Consider the following 16,267-nt stretch of genomic DNA (forward strand, 5'->3'; position numbering starts at 1 on the left):
GTTTAAAACTAATCTTATAACAGACTTTATTGCTCTTCGCTTTCGTTAACGATATAAGTTGCCATTAAAATGAAGAAAGGTATTATTTCCCAATTTGTGTTCGACAACTTGATTCAGCACGCCCAAGACGTCAATAAAATTTCGGAATATCTTCATCATCCTCACACTCGTGATAATATATTTCTGTATTTGCCAGAAATGACAGGTGACCATAAGCAGCTCGGATTTTACAGCAAATTTACATTATTAAATAGCCTACGGAAGGGTCCACATATAAACTGGTATACCGTTTCTTAAAAAATCCTGATACATCACGTTGATCGAAATACGGGCTAGAGATCAGCGTCCTATACACCTATATAATTAAAAGTAGCACCGGTAGTGTTACTGTTAATTCTTACTGTCAGATAAAGGTTCTCACCCACTCTCTCTCCGTATAACTGGGATACACGATTCTGTAGGGAAATTTCGAATAAGGTTACCACTTTCAATTAACTCTTGGGTTTTTCGCCACTGGAAGTACAACAATTATAACTGTTTCCCGGTTGTACTGGAGATATACAATCAATCGGAAAATTACTCACTATCATCAATAAATTGTTAAAAATTATACCAGCTGTAATGGAAATGACAGGATAATTTCTGATTTCTGCTCAGTTGCTTTTCTTTATGTTGGTCATTTCATCGTCGATAACCGGTACTCCGGAAGGTCCTCAGCATTAATTTCAAGATTTCCTTAATCCAGACAATCTTTTGGAGTAGCGATATGTAGCTCATGGAGTCAATCGGAGTTAATTCTTGTGTCAAAGAATGCTTCTCACGCACTCTTTCTCCGACTCGAGCAACATCGAAAACTGCGGAACGCTGTGAAATGAACCAGTAATGGCCGCTGGGTGTGAATGAACGAAGGAACGGAGGAAATGTGGAATGGACCAATGTTGTCTACGAGGTAAGATATTTTAATTTTTCGGCTTTGGAATGTAGCAGTTTCCGAAGTATTTCAGTTCGAATAGGACAAATAAACTGAACCAATCAAGTCTGTTTCATTGATGTATGCTCTAATTTAAGTTGTGTAGTATTTTTAAATGCTAAACACTGTGGTTTTTCATTCATTCTTAAGCAGGCGCACAAGTAGACGAGTAAACGAAGAAGCATTTCCACATACCACACGATGGAGCTGGACTCCGTAACAGCCCGAAGCTGGGGCAGCTATTATAAGTTATACTTCACGTCGGAGCAGTCTGGATAATAGAATGGGATAGGAGAGATGCGTGTGCAAGAGAAGTTTTCTGCATCATGTGCCAAAATGACGGAAGAAAGCGTGAATGGTGGTCCTGAAGTACCCAGTGGCAGTAAGAGGGGCTTTGGGCTAAGAGAAGTGGATGGAACTCGAAGTCCAAACCTAACGTCCCCAGAATATGACAGAAACTGCTCTGTTGCAGGGGGAAGACTTAAGTTCTTCAAAGGTAGAGTATTAGAATCAGAATGTCATTACATCTTGATTGTTATGAGAATTCAACTAGCTATTTATTTACCCCCTGTGATATCTCGTCTATAGATGGCAGGTCTTCATATTTATGCAGAATAGGGTAGTATGTGCTATGAAAGAGGATAGTTATGTTAAACTGGAGGGGAACCTGATGTTTCAGTGATTGGCACTGTCATTGGTTTAACTATGAGGCTCATTGCGTATAGCAGTGTGTCAACCTGATGGTCGTGAGGTGCATTGCTGCTCCCTTTCTGCTGTCACTGATCGCTTCGTTACTAGCATGGCAGTAACTTCTTGGCACTGTTGCCTAACTATGTTACTCGTTTCCATGCACATAGTTTCATTATTAGTGCTCATCCATGGCTTATTACTCAAGTAGATATCTATTTATCACTAAGGTGCCTTTTATGTTATTCCGTCTGTAAATCCTGGGAACGCCCCAACTACTTCTGCCGTTTAAGCAAGTTCTCCCTATAGGCTATTAATTTTGTTTTTAGACCCAACTTGGAGTTTTATTTAATGTGTTGTGGTTTCACCTGCTTCGGTGTGAATGTCGAATTGAGTGATGGAGTTTATCTTCAGTTTGAAGTAATAGTTAATGAGGAGTGTACGTCACTTCTGTACTATTATTGATGTGAAGAGTGTGTTGTAGCTTCATGCAAGTTGGTTATTAGTGTGGTGCCGAATAGTGAAGATATGTGAAAGTTTTGTGATAACCAGGCTTTTCTCCTTGCGGTGTAAAGTTATTTATATGTTTATGAGAGTTAGTAGCTTTCATGCATTCTTGCTCATATGAAGGCAAAACAAGTGCAAAAAAGTGAAATATTTATTGATAGGTAAGTGGATTTGTTGATTTATTACTCTGAGTGTTAACTTACTAATATCACTAGGTTCTTACGAAAGCAACTATAGTTTGTATTTCAGTCAGTGTATTTGAGATTAACAAACCGATAGTTCCATCCTTGAGGCTCATAGTCACTGTTTAGTAGTATGTCATGTTGTTACAACTTTAAGGTTTTAATGTCACGTGAAAGTGGTAAGCTTGCTTGCTAGATGTGAAACTGTTCTGTGAATATAAATGATCCATGCTCTGATAAGGGAATTAATGATGTTGAATTATGGCATTTGCATGTATATATGTCAAATTATAACTTCTACTAAGTAACTAGAGTAAACTGTGTGAAAGTTGAATTATGGCATTTGCATGTACATATGTCAAATTATAACTTCTACTAAGTAACTAGAGTAAACTGTGTGAAAGTAGCTGGAAGTGGTATTAAAGGAACTTAGTGGTCCATCATATAGCTTACAGTAGGCCTATGTGGAATGCTGAAGTCTTCTATTTCAAGATTCTTGAAAGGATTAGTATTTCAACTTAGCATTCTCATCTGTTCTGTACAGAATCTAATCACCTTGACTATCGTCTCCAAGAAGGCCTAAATGAGCTTTCTCTCTCATTTTCGTAGGCTAAATGAGAAGTGATTGTATTGGATTCAAGTTTCAAATCACTTAAGCATCTTTATATATTCTGAAGGATACATCGCATAACCACTGTTGTATTTCGTGTGTCATTAACAATAACCTATTTACTAATATTTCTCTCCTTGGTAAACCACTTTCTGAAAGCTGATCGTAAAAAGCTGCAGGCCTATGTGATTATGCATGGTTTCCATAATAGTGCTTTACAGTTGATGCTAAAGCAGTGTTTGAGAAATAAGTACAATTTCTGGAATCAGCCATGCACTGTGTAGCAGTACTACTGCTGTTAAACATTTCGTTGACCGGGCAAGTTGGCTGTGCGATTAGGAGCACGCAGCTGTGAACTTGCATCCAGAGGATAGTGGGTTCGAACCCCACTGTAGGCAGCCCTGAATATGGTTTTCCGTGGTTTCCCATTTTTACAACTGGCAAATGCTGGAGCTGTACCTTACTTAAGACCATGGCCGCTTCCTTCCCACTCCTATGCCTTTCCTATCTCATTGTCGCCATAAGACCTATCTGAATAAGCAATAAATTTCATGGTTAGGCCCGTATTGATAGATATGCTACGTAAAGCAAATTAATAATAATAATAATAATAATAACAACAACCTCTTGATGCTATTTACCTAATTCTGCTGTTTCTTTTCATCTACATCTGTTTCTATTTCTCATTTGACAATGATACAGTTAAGTTTGTCTCATATTTATGAACATCATGGTTGAGAAAGGAAATCATGGATGTTACCGATTCAGCAGTAGAACAACAAGGTAGCCATTATTAAAAAAGAGGAGAGATACATTTGGGCATACGCTTGCAAGTTAGAATATATTAATATAAAACACATAACCTTAAATATTGTAACATTGCTATGCCATTATACGTCTTTCAGCATTCAGCTACTAACCTTTGTGAATGAGGTAACATAGGCCCATGAGCCCTTATTTACCTACCATTGAATTTTTCTTTGATATACTGCATCTCATATTTCAGAATAATAGTAGCACCTACTAATAAAGACTAACAATAATGCACATTGTAGATATTAAATAAAAATAATAGTAAAAAGTGAACTCTTGCCCTTGTCCCAAGGTGGTGCAGCTCTTTTCAGGCACACCCTAATTGAAGGTGAGCTGCATGTACATTTTCAGTCACATACCAGTCGTCCTGCCATTCTTAAATTTTAGTATCCGGAATCGAACCTTTGTGTCCGCAGATGGCTGCTAATAAAGCTAACAGTTAACTCTGTAGAGATGGACTTGGGATAATGCAGTACGTGAGAGTAGGTTTAACCGAGCTCAATAGCTGCAGTCGCTAAGTGCGGCCAGTATCCAGTATTCGGGAGATAGTAGGTTCGAACCCCACTGTCGGCAGCCCTGAAAATGGTTTTCCGTGGTTTCCCATTTTCACACCAGGCAAATGCTGGGGCTGTACCTTAATTAAGGCCACGGCCGCTTCCTTCCCACTCCTAGGCTTTTCCTGTCCCATCGTCGCCATAAGACCTATCTGTGTCGGTGCGACGTAAAACAACTAGCAAAAAAAAAAAAAAAAGAATAGGTTTAACTCATAACATGCCAGTAGCATGATATATAGGACAGGACTACAGACTCGCTGTTAATAATGTCTCCGGTGTCAGAATGGGAAAAGCTGCCGATCTGTCCGCATTTGATAGAAGGCAAAGTGTGATGGCACAGTGCCTTGGTATCAGTAACTCTGAAACGGCTCGACTTATAAGCTGCTCTTGTGCCACTTTCTGAGGACGTATTGAAAGTGGTGCAACGTTGGGCAAACAGTGATGTGTCAAGAGCGGCTCATTGATGCCAGACGCCAGCGGAGGCTGTCACGCATTGTTTAGAGTAAATTCATACATACATACATACATTATCATTATAGACTGTTATGCCTTTCAGCGTTCAGTCTTCAAGCCTCTGGAGAATTTACTAAACGTCACCACAATCCTCGATTTGCAACTAGTGTTGTGGCCTCATTTAGTTCTATACCTCTTATCTTTAAATCGTAAGAAACCGAGTCTAACCATCGTCGTCTTGGTCTCCCTCTACTTCTATTACCCTCCATAACAGCATCCATTATTTTCCTAGGTAACCTATCCTCCTCCATTCGCCTCACATGACCCCACCACCGAAGCTGGTTTATGCGTACAGCTTCATCCATCGAGTTCATTCCTAAATTAGCCTTATTTCCTCATTCTGAGTACTCTCCTGCCATTGTCCCACCTGTTTGTACAAGCAATCATTCTTGCTACATTCATGTCTGTTACTTCTAATTTATGAATAAGATATCCTGAGTCCACCCAGCTTTCGCTCCCGTAAAGCAAAGTTGGTCTGAAAACAGACTGATGTAAAGATAGTTTTGTCTGGGAGCTGACTTCCTTCTAACAGAATACTGCTGATCGCAACTGCGAGCTCACTGGGTTAGCTTTACTACACCTTGATTCAATCTCACTTACTATATTACGATCCTGGGAGAACATACAACCTAAATACTTGAAATTATCGACCTGTTCTAGCTTTGTATCACCAATCTGACATTCAATTCTGTTGAATTTCTTACCTACTGACATCAATTTAGTCTTCGAGAGGCTAATTTTCATACCATACTCATTGCACCTATTTTCAAGTTCCAAGGTATTAGACTGCAGGCTTTCGGCACAGTCTGCCATTAAGACCAAGTCGTCAGCATAGGCCAAACTGCTTACTACATTTCCACCTAACTGAATCCCTCCCTGCCATTTTATACCTTTCAGCAGATGATCCATGTAAACTACGAACAGCAAAGGTGAAAGATTACAGACTTGTCTAACTCCTGTAAGTACCCTGAACCAAGAACTCATTCTACCATCAATTCTCACTGAAGCCCAATTGTCAACATAAATGCCTTTGATTGATTTTAATAATCTACCTTTAATTCCATAGTCCCCCAGTATAGTAAACATCTTTTCCCTCGGTACCCTGTCATATGCTTTCTCTAGATCTATGAAACATAAACACAACTGCCTATTCTTCTCGTAGCATTTTTCAATTACCTGGCGCATACTGTGGTCTGAAACCACACTGGTTTCCATCCAACTTCCTCTCAACGACTGATCGCATCCTCCCTTCCAAGATGCCAGTGAATACTTTGCCTGGTATACTAATCAATGAGATACCTCGATAGTTGTTGCAATCCTTCCTGTTCCCTTGCTTATAGATAGGTGCAATTACTGCTTTTGTCCAATCTGAAGGTACCTTACCAACACTCCACGCTAATTTTACTACTCTATGAAGCCATTTCATCCCTGCCTTCCCACTATACTTCACCATTTCAGGTCTAATTTCATCTATTCCTGCTGCCTTATGACAATGGAGTTTTTTTACTATCCTCTCCACTTCAAGCGTAATTTCACCAACATCATTTTCCTCCTCCCCATGAGCTTGGCTGTTTGCAACACCACCAGGATGATTTCCTTTTACATTGAGAAGATGTTCAAAATATTCCCTCCACCTCTCCAGTGATTCCCTGGGATCTATTATGAGTTCACCTGAATTACTCAAAACACGGTTCGTTTCCTTTTTCCCTCCCTTCCTAAGATTCTTTATTACTGTCCAGAAAGATTTCCCTGCTGCTTGACCTAGCCTTTCCAGGTTATTACCAAAATCTTCCCATGACTTCTTTTTGGATTCAACAACTATTTGTTTCGCTCTGTTTCTTTCATCTACGTACAAATCCCTGTCTGCCTCGGCCCTTGTTTGGAGCCATTTCTGATAAGCCTTCTTTTTACGTTTACAGGCTGCTCTCACTTCATCATTCCACCAAGATGTTCGCCTTTTCCCATCTTTACACACAGTTGTTCCTAGGCATTCCCTTGCTGTTTCTACTACAGCATCCCTGTATGCCACCCATTCACTTTCTATACCCTGAACCTGCTTACTGTCTACTGTTCGAAACTTCTCACTAATCATATCCATGTACTTCTGTCTAATTTCCTCGTCGTGGAGATTTTCTACCCTTATTCGTTTGCAGACAGATTTCACTTTCTCTACCCTAGGCCTAGAGATACTTAAATCACTACAGATCAGATAGTGGTCTGTATCATCGAAAAATCCCCGGAAAACTCTTACATTCCTAACAGATTTCCTGAATTCGAAGCCTGTTAAGATATAGTCTGTTATGGATCTGGTACCCCTAGTCTCCCATCTGTAGCGGTGAATAGCTTTATGCTTGAAGAATGTATTCGTAAGAGCTAAACCCATACTAAGCACAGAAGTCCAGCAAACGCTTCCCATTCCCATTAGCTTCCATATCTTCCCCACATTTACCAATCACCCTTTCGTATCCTGCCTGGCCAAAATTCAAGAAATCACCAACAGGTACAGCAGTGATGACCAGGCCAATGTTTCCCAGCACGCGGTTCACCGAACACTGCTGCTCATTGGATTGCGGTGTTGCTGACTGACTGCAATCCACTGAAAGCAGCGCATGAGGTTGGCACAAAATCATTGCCACTAGACAGTAGATGATTGGGAAATGGTCGCCTGGGGCCTGTTCCACAAACAAACTTTGCGACTTTTCAACTTTACTCGCACTTTCCAATTATTGCAAAGTTCAAAGTCTTTCTGTTCCACCATGATCTAGGTATTACTTCTCAGTTTCTTTGCAGAGTGAAATGTCTTTGCGTAAGAATGAATCGATCAAGTTTATTCCATGAACAAATCTTAATACTTCATGATTTCAATGTTTTATTTTTTATGGTGAAGACGATATAATTGTGGTATTGGTATTTTTAAAGTTTTGATTTTTTATAATGGGAAAGAAGGAAAATTACAAGAAGCTGGCTGTGCTAGAAGTTGTCAAGGAGAAACGGGACATCCATTTTGGCAACTTTAAAAATAATATTGAGAGAATGATGCCCATGTCTCTCAACATAAACCTCTTCGTGCTCCGTAGGAGCATAAAAATTAACGAGAATACCGTCAGCACACCCACAGACAGAAGAAAAGCCACACTTCATTACAAATTCTTTTGCTATATTACGTGGATTATCAGGCCAGCGTACTATGTTAGGAAATATTACATTTAATATAGCATCTACGACTTTAATAACAGTTCTGCAAATAGTTGATTTTGATGTCCCATGCATTGCTGCTACACCGTGCAGCTGGGCACAATTTCCTCACCAGTGTAAGCATATAGTAAGTTGTTCTTTTTCTGAAAGGGATTGACTTCTTTTTTGCTGCAGGTTTCAAGAAATGACCAGTCATTTAAAGAATAAAGTCAGCTTATATCGGGGTAAGAAAAAAACACGTGCAAAATCCCGTTGAAGTGAGGTTATGAAAATTAATTCTGTCTTTGTACATTCTCTTGTTGGATTCTTCATCACTATCGTCACTTGGTGATTATAAAAGCTATGTCATAGAAAGAAAGAGATCCACCTTATCAATACAAAATTTAATATTGTTATTTAAAACAGGACCGGTTTCGACTTATTACAAGTCATCTTCAGCTGTCATTTACATTCACATTAGAATACATGTTCAAACAGGTGTATCTTACAAATAAACATGTCGTGTTTGATAGACATTAGATAGTATGTCTAGAAGTGAAATTCTGCTTCTTATATCTAAGTTTAAAGGATCAAAAATATTAAAAAGATATCTATCTTTAACACATTAAAAAATTACAACACATGATAAAATTTGTTGTTTACACCTGACCTTGAATATATCATTATCGTTCAAGTTTTACTAATGATAATGATATATTCAAGGTCAGGTGTAAACAACAAATTTTATCATGTGTTGTAATTTTTTAATGTGTTAAAGATAGATATCTTTTTAATATTTTTGATCCTTTAAACTTAGATATAAGAAGCAGAATTTCACTTCTAGACATACTATCTAATGTCTATCAAACACGACATGTTTATTTGTAAGATACACCTGTTTGAACATGTATTCTAATGTGAATGTAAATGACAGCTGAAGATGACTTGTAATAAGTCGAAACCGGTCCTGTTTTAAATAACAATATTAAATTTTGTATTGATAAGGTGGATCTCTTTCTTTCTATGACATACTATAGATATCAATACGGAACATCATGAAATTTATTAATCAAGAGATTATAAAAGCTCTCGTCGTAACATGTTTGTATCACTAAATTAAATTCTACGCCAAGTAACTGGTGTAGATACTTGTTAATTGACATCTGAAAAGGGAATCGACTCTTTGAAAGATTATAAACCATTATTCTCGTCATTATTCCGTATTGAAAATAGCTATATCACTAAGTTTACACAAGGAGTAATTTAAATACCACCTATTCAGTACAATTTATTCCACTATTGTGTGGTCAAATGCACATAGAAATTACCAGAATTTTAAAGGTACATGTTTTGCCCACTTTTTATTGGGCATCATCAGCCTCGTTCAATCTTAAAACACATATTGGTCTGAGAAATCTTATCAAATTACATAAATCATATTGATGAACTCTTAATGGTATTGATACTGTGGTTACGTAATAATTACAGCAAAAAAAATATTGAATAAAATATGTACACATACTAAAATCACTTTGAAAAATTAAAACGTTCGTCTAAAAGTAATTGTCACATTGTATTTTAAAAATAATCCATGTCTGACACCGAAATGGATCTTCTTGATAAAAAGCTTGAACAATATATATCATGCCTGGGGAACAGATTATCAAAACCAGGGCTTCACTGGATAGGAATAATACGAATAAAAGATACGGTATATGATGAGGTTGAAGGATTTCTGAAAACTTTTCACCTCATTTCTTTGCACTTTGCATTTCTGTACCGATAGAGGAACATAACAGGCTTGAAAAGAGAAAAGATTCCTATCTTTTCACTTTGCAAGACAAATCTGAAAAATGATGGTGGAACAAAATCTGAACTGAAAGTGCAGAGTGAAAAGTTGCATCATGGAACTGGTCCCTGGTCCAATGAATCTAGATTCCTGGTTCATCACTTTGACGGCTGATCACGTGTATGCCAGTTTTCATCGCAGGCTATGGCTTACGGTTGCATGGTTGGGCGGAGACAGGCTGGTGGAAAAGGTGTGGTGATCTGGGTGATGTTTTCATGGGCTATCGTGGAGCCCATTATTCCGGTACACCATTCCCTAACAGCTATCTGGTATCTGGACATTATTGAGAACTATGTCAGTCCGTTCATATTTCCCTAACAGCTATCTGGTATCTGGACATTATTGAGAATTATGTCAATCCATTCATATTAACAGCGTTCCCTGATGGTGACGACCACTTACAACAGGACATACGAGGACTATGCCGAAAGTTTTTAGCAGAGTGTGAGAAAAAAATTTTATTTGCGAAACAATTACAACTTTTCAAAATACTCTCCATTAGCATGTATACATTTTTCCATTCTCTGAAACCACTTAGAAAACGTTTCGGTTCAAGCTTCTTTCGGGATGTCACTTATTGCACTCGCGTACGCTGCAATGGCCTCTTCATCTGACGAAAACCGCTGCCCATGTATTTTTTCCTTGGTCTTAGGGAAGAGAAAGAAGTCACATGGAGCCAGGTTAGGTGAATAGGGGGGATGAAGTAACACTCGCACTTTTTCCCTTTCCAAAAAGTCCATTGTTCTGGCAGCCCTGTGTGCAGATGCATTGTCATGATGCAGCAGAAGGTGCCCACTCTTGGACTTTGGGTGCTGTGACCTCCAAGTAGCGAGGACTTTGGGAAGACAGTCATTCACATACCATTCAGCATTGACTGTACGATGTATGTCCAAGGTCACAGAGGTGAGATGCCCCATTTTTGTAAAAAAAAAAAAAAAAAAGCTGCCACCATCTTCTTTCCGGAGCTCCGACTTCGTCAAACTTTTGTGGGTGGTTCCTCCCCTGGAAAGCCCCACACAGAAGACTGTCTCTTCGTTTCAGGGTCATAATGGTAGACCCAGGGTTCATCACCTGTGACAATATTATAGGTGTCTTCGGACTGCCCTCCATTGAATTTTTCTAGTATGAAATGACACCAGTCCACTCTCTCCTCCTTTTGGCTTTCTGTCAGGGAATGTGGCACCCAACGCGCACATCTCGTGGTAAGGCCGTGGCTTTCTGTCAGGGAATGTGGCCCCCAACACGCACATCTCGTGGTAAGGCCTAAATTATCGTGAACGATGGTCTGCGCTGCTCTTGACCCAATATTTAAGGTCCCTTCAATATCACAAAATGTAAGATGTGGATCTGCTTTGATCATTTCCCTCACCGCATCAATGTTTTCTTGAGTCACAGCTGTTGCTGGACGACTGGGACGAGGTTCATCTTCAATTGACTGCCGACCCATTGAAAACTCGCAAAACCAATTTCCAAATATGGCTCTAGAAGGGGCAGTTTTACCAAAAACACGCAGCAAAGAAGAATGGCATTCTTCGGCACTTAAATTTCTTTTTATAATCATAAAAAATCATTGCTCGAAAATCGCAGCGCGACAGATCCATCTTGCACCGTGCCTGACTCAGCACTGCCTGTGCTTTCTTCCCTCACTGTGGAGGAACTACCGCTATGAGGGGTTGTGCGCGCATGTTCCAAGGTCGAAAAACATCGCTCTTATGAAAATAATCCCATTGTCCTCAGAATTACGGTTTACGCGCTGCTATAAACTTTCAGCATAACCCTCGTATCGCTGTGCCATACTGCCAGGATTGTGAAGGACTGGTTCGAGGAACATAATTGTGAATTTGCTTTAATGCCATAGCCCTTGATATTAATCCTGTTTACCGAGCTCGATAGCTGCATTCGCTTAAGTGCGGCCAGTATCCAGTATTCGGGAGATAGTGGGTTCGAACCCCACTGTCGGCAGCCCTGAAGATGGTTTTCTATGGTTTCCCATTTTCACACCAGGCGAATGCTGGGGCTGTACCTTAAGTAAGTCCACGGACGCTTCCTTCTCACTCCTAGCCCTTTCCTGTCCCATCGTCGCCATAAGACCTATCTGTGTCAGTGCGATGTAAAGCATCTTGTAAATGAATCCTGTTGACATAACTTTAAAGTTTGTCAGTCTGTTGAAAATACTAATTATAACACATATAACACTATTACATTCCTGTAAGGAAAGAGATACACACTATTAAGCAAAGAATGACATGGTTTGTTCTACAAGAACATCCTCAGATTCTATCCAATTGCTTAAAATCATGCCAGGCTGAGAGTGGCTCGGACGGTTCAGGCACTAGACTTCTGACCCCAACTTGGCAGGTTGGAACCTAGCTCGGTCTGGTGGTACTTGAAGGTGCTCAAATACGTCAGCCTCGTGTCTGTGGATTTATTGGCACGTAAAAGAACTCCTCCGGGCCAAAATTCCCACACCTTGACATCTCCAAAAACCGTCAAAAGTAATTAGTGGGACATACAAAACAATAATATTATTATTAAGGTTCGGATGTTAAGGAAAAGTCATATTTAATTCCCGAGGTCATTTTACTCAAAACCGGAAAAATAACTGTGAATGATTGGTTCCTGACCTGACTCCATGAAAACCAATTTTATGTTGGATATAAATGCATATTTTAGCCATTTTTATTGTTTTGATCATATTTTGCTCATTTTGGTGATATGTCATATTTGGTTTTACAGTATTTTGAGTATTTTTATTTAAATTGACCGGGCAAGTTGGCCGTTCGGTTTAGGAGCGCGCAGCTGTGAGCTCGCATCCAGGAGATAGTGGGTTTGAACCCGACTGTTGGCAGCCCTGAAGATGGTTTTCCGTGGTTTTCCATTTTCACACCAGGCTGTACCTTAATTAAGGCCACGGATGCTTCCTTCCCATTCCTAGGCCTTTCCTGTCCCATCGTCGCCATAAGGCCTATCTGTGTCGGTGCGATGTAAATCAAAATGGCAACAAAAAAAAATTATTTAAATTATTAATGGGAGAAGAGCGCACAATGTGCATAAAAATAATACATAAGATCACTCAGAGCAGAGCTCTTGTAATGACACTAGTCTTTCTGTACAAAGAAGAGCATGATATCTATCACAATGTCTCTTGCATAGGACACATATGCAATCCACACATGGGTAATGGTACACGTTCATTGCGCAGATCTTGTGATGAACACCATGGATCGCAAAGCGTATTATGGCATGATGAAGCTCATAGCCTGGACCTTTCCATTCTGTGGATGTCATGCTGCCGTGGAGTAGAAATCTAAAGGGATTTCTTTCTTCTTTTGTTGGAGCTCTAGGAGCAGTTGGGAATAATGTTCTGTTGATGGCAGTTGTAAAGCTGATCTGAGATCTTCTATGAAGGAAGATTCCCAAACTAGCTCATAAGTGAGTCATGATGGAGTGTGTTTTGACAAGCATAGCACTTTCTTTAAGTAGATGGCTTTAACTTTCTCCAGATCTTTTAAATTACTCTTACTGAGATTATCCCAAATAAGACAGAGACCATACGCTATGATAGGGACAGCCTTCGCTTTGAAAGTTATGAAACTTTTTATTTAGATTGAGGCTCCGATTTTAATGAGGTACATATTATCTGCGTCAATTTTCTAACACAGGATTTCAAAATACTGAAGTAGATGTATTTTTCCTTCTTTTCCTGAAAGAGATAGGTAGCAAGTTTAGAAGACATGATTCCGAGAGTGAAATACTGTACAAATGTATGCCAACAGATACCAAAAAGCATGCTAATACTTCATTTTTTGTTATTTTTTAGGCAGTCAGAATGAGAACTGCACCTCATGGTTATGATAATGAATGAATAAAGTTTCAATTTACCTTATATTATCACTGATCACTTTCTGACACATTTAATGTTAATAATACTCTAATACTTGCTACCTATCCCTAAAACGCTGAAGTTATATTTTGCCTTTTTTAGGTCGTATTTAGCTAGTTTGTAGAGCATATTTTGCACTTCTTTAGATCATAAACTTCTGAATTCTAATTATTATTTTAAATCTGCATATAACAATATCATTTACATTGCATAACAAAACAAAACAAAAAAAGGAAATCCTGTTTATCATTTGTGGTTTGACTTGCAGCAGCAGGTTAATGTTACGTCAACACAGCCCAGCAGTACCTTCTGGTATCACACTAATGTGTCTCATCTTATCCATGGTTCTGCAGGCAAAAGTTGTTCTATATTCTATTAAATAGGTGGTCATAATATAATGGCTTATCGGTATTTATTGGGTGGTGTGAATAAAAATAAGTCTGAGCGAGTGAGCGTGTACTCGCTGAGTGCCTGAGTGTCTTCCTGCCGATGAGCTTCCACTCCGCATTTGCGGTGAATAAAAATATAGAGCGGAAGTACATAAGAAGAAGGATCTTTTCTGTTTCTTTTTCATTTTAATGTCCAGTTTTTGAACCACTGTCCCATTGGATTCATATTCCTTAGGTTTTGTTTTCGCACCCTTAAAACACCTCGGATTCTTCGATTTTCCTATCACAGGTGGAGGAAGTTTGTCAAATCCATCTGCATTGGTGGCGACAAGTATTGTTACACGAATTTTACTTTTCTTCCCTCCATGGCATGAGTCACCTTTTTCAGCTAATGTTTTATTAGGAAGGAGATTGTAGAATAGGCCGGTCTCATCACAGTTGTAGATGTTTGGAGGCTGTTAATCGCTTACGATATCCGGCAGAACCTCTTCTTTCCATCTCTTCTTGAAATCCTTGCAACCATCCTGATGAAGCCTTCAAAGCAGCAGTGATACTCATCATTTTAGCTAAATTTATCGCCTTTGCCTTCAGCATACCTCCACTAATTGGTAGAGCTGCGGCCCGCTTTTTCTGTAACAATGTGAAAAGTACTTTCTCCAAATCTACGTACCATCCTTCTTGCTGACGGCTGTGGTTTGCTGATTTTGAACCCAGTGTTAAGAACTCGTCCAAAATAGCGTTTCTTTTACTGATGACTCTACATAGCGTGGTATAAGCAATCCCTCAGTCTGAAGAGATTTCATTTTTTGTTTTGTGTGGATTAGCGTCCACTTCTCATATAACTTTCCTTTTTCAGTTCTCCCTGGCTAATCAAAAGCAACTGAATGACAAATCTACTTTTCAACAGTAAACACCAGATACCGGCACCGTGGACATTTTACTTCTCCGTTGTTCCCACGGAAGACATTCTCATATTCAAACAAATTTACTGCATTTTCTTTTGTTTCTGCACCGAAACCGCTCGCTTTGCTTGTAATGTAAATTAATCTTTGGTGGCGTGTCAAAAAAGACGAAGGCAGAGGAGGAGCAAAGGGGACTCGCCTTTGTTAAGCCGCTAGTAAATAAGGGTCAACAATGTCACTCGGTGAAACTCTGTGTTCTGTTTCAGCACCGAAACCCGATCGCTCTACTTCCGCCTTCGCCGACAAAGAGGAAACTTCGTAAATAAAGTAGTTTCTTTTTAAAAAGCACATTCTCATTACAATTACGCAAAACTCAGTTTTATTTCACCTAGACTTATTACGCATAACAGCGAATTACGTATAAATGGATTACGTATAAATAAGGTTTAATTAACACGCTTTTAAATTACATTTTGCCGGGAACTAAAAGAAATTACGTACAAATACGAATTACGTAGAACAGAGTTACATATAAAGCAGGTTCAACTGTATAATCAAAAATGAATTAATTCCTAGATATCAACACAAATATGTTCCAATACCAACCTGTGCAGAATAAAAACACAAGCAGATACAAACTGCAAAGGATTAATACTGGGCAGGTTGGCTGTGTGGTTAGGGACATGCAGCTGTGAGCTTGCATCCAGGAGATAATGGGTTCGAGCCTGACTGTCAGCAGCCCTGAAGATGGTTTTCCGTGGTTTCCGCATTTTCACACCAGGCAAATGCTGGGGCTGGGCCGCTTCCTTCCCATTCCTAGGCCTTTCCTATCCCATGGTTGGTGCGACGTAAAGCCAAATCTAAAAAAAAAATATTATAAAAACAATGTTTCCTATGAAACTTACCTGATACAGTGGAGGGTATAGATCACTGGCAGCCTTAAAGAAGTGGCACACCATCGTCTCTAAGGGGTACTATATTTTAAACAGGAATTCCGCGAGGTAGCTATCTTCCCAGACCATTGGTTTTGTCTCTAACCGGACCTAACCAATCCAGATCAGTGACTTTGTTGCTATCTGGCATACTTATTTAGTTTTTCACAATTGTCCAACATAGAATGCGCTGCTATCACCCTAGGAATGCTAAAGACCTTGCCCCAATTGTCACTAGGTGGACCTAACCAGTCCAGACCAATGGTTTTGTCACTAGCTGAACCTAACAACGCAGACCAATG

General features: G+C 39.4%; 1 protein-coding gene across 2 annotated transcripts in view; it reads left to right on the forward strand.

Annotated features, from left to right (window-relative positions):
- The first annotated feature begins 821 nt into the window (after positions 1-821).
- Positions 822-16,267, forward strand: part of H (Hairless) — a 47,921-nt gene continuing 32,475 nt past the window's right edge. The window contains exons 1-2 of one of the 2 annotated variants that reach the window (XM_067140232.2): positions 822-949; positions 1,124-1,466. In XM_067140232.2, coding sequence (XP_066996333.2) covers positions 1,268-1,466 — 199 coding nt within the window. In that variant the 5' untranslated portion in view covers positions 822-949; positions 1,124-1,267. Of the gene's footprint in view, positions 950-1,120; positions 1,467-16,267 lie in introns of both variants that reach the window. The other variant, XM_067140231.2, reaches the window with a different exon arrangement.

This window comes from Anabrus simplex, chromosome 2 (assembly GCF_040414725.1).
Source record: "Anabrus simplex isolate iqAnaSimp1 chromosome 2, ASM4041472v1, whole genome shotgun sequence".
Classification (NCBI taxonomy): domain Eukaryota; kingdom Metazoa; phylum Arthropoda; class Insecta; order Orthoptera; family Tettigoniidae; genus Anabrus; species Anabrus simplex.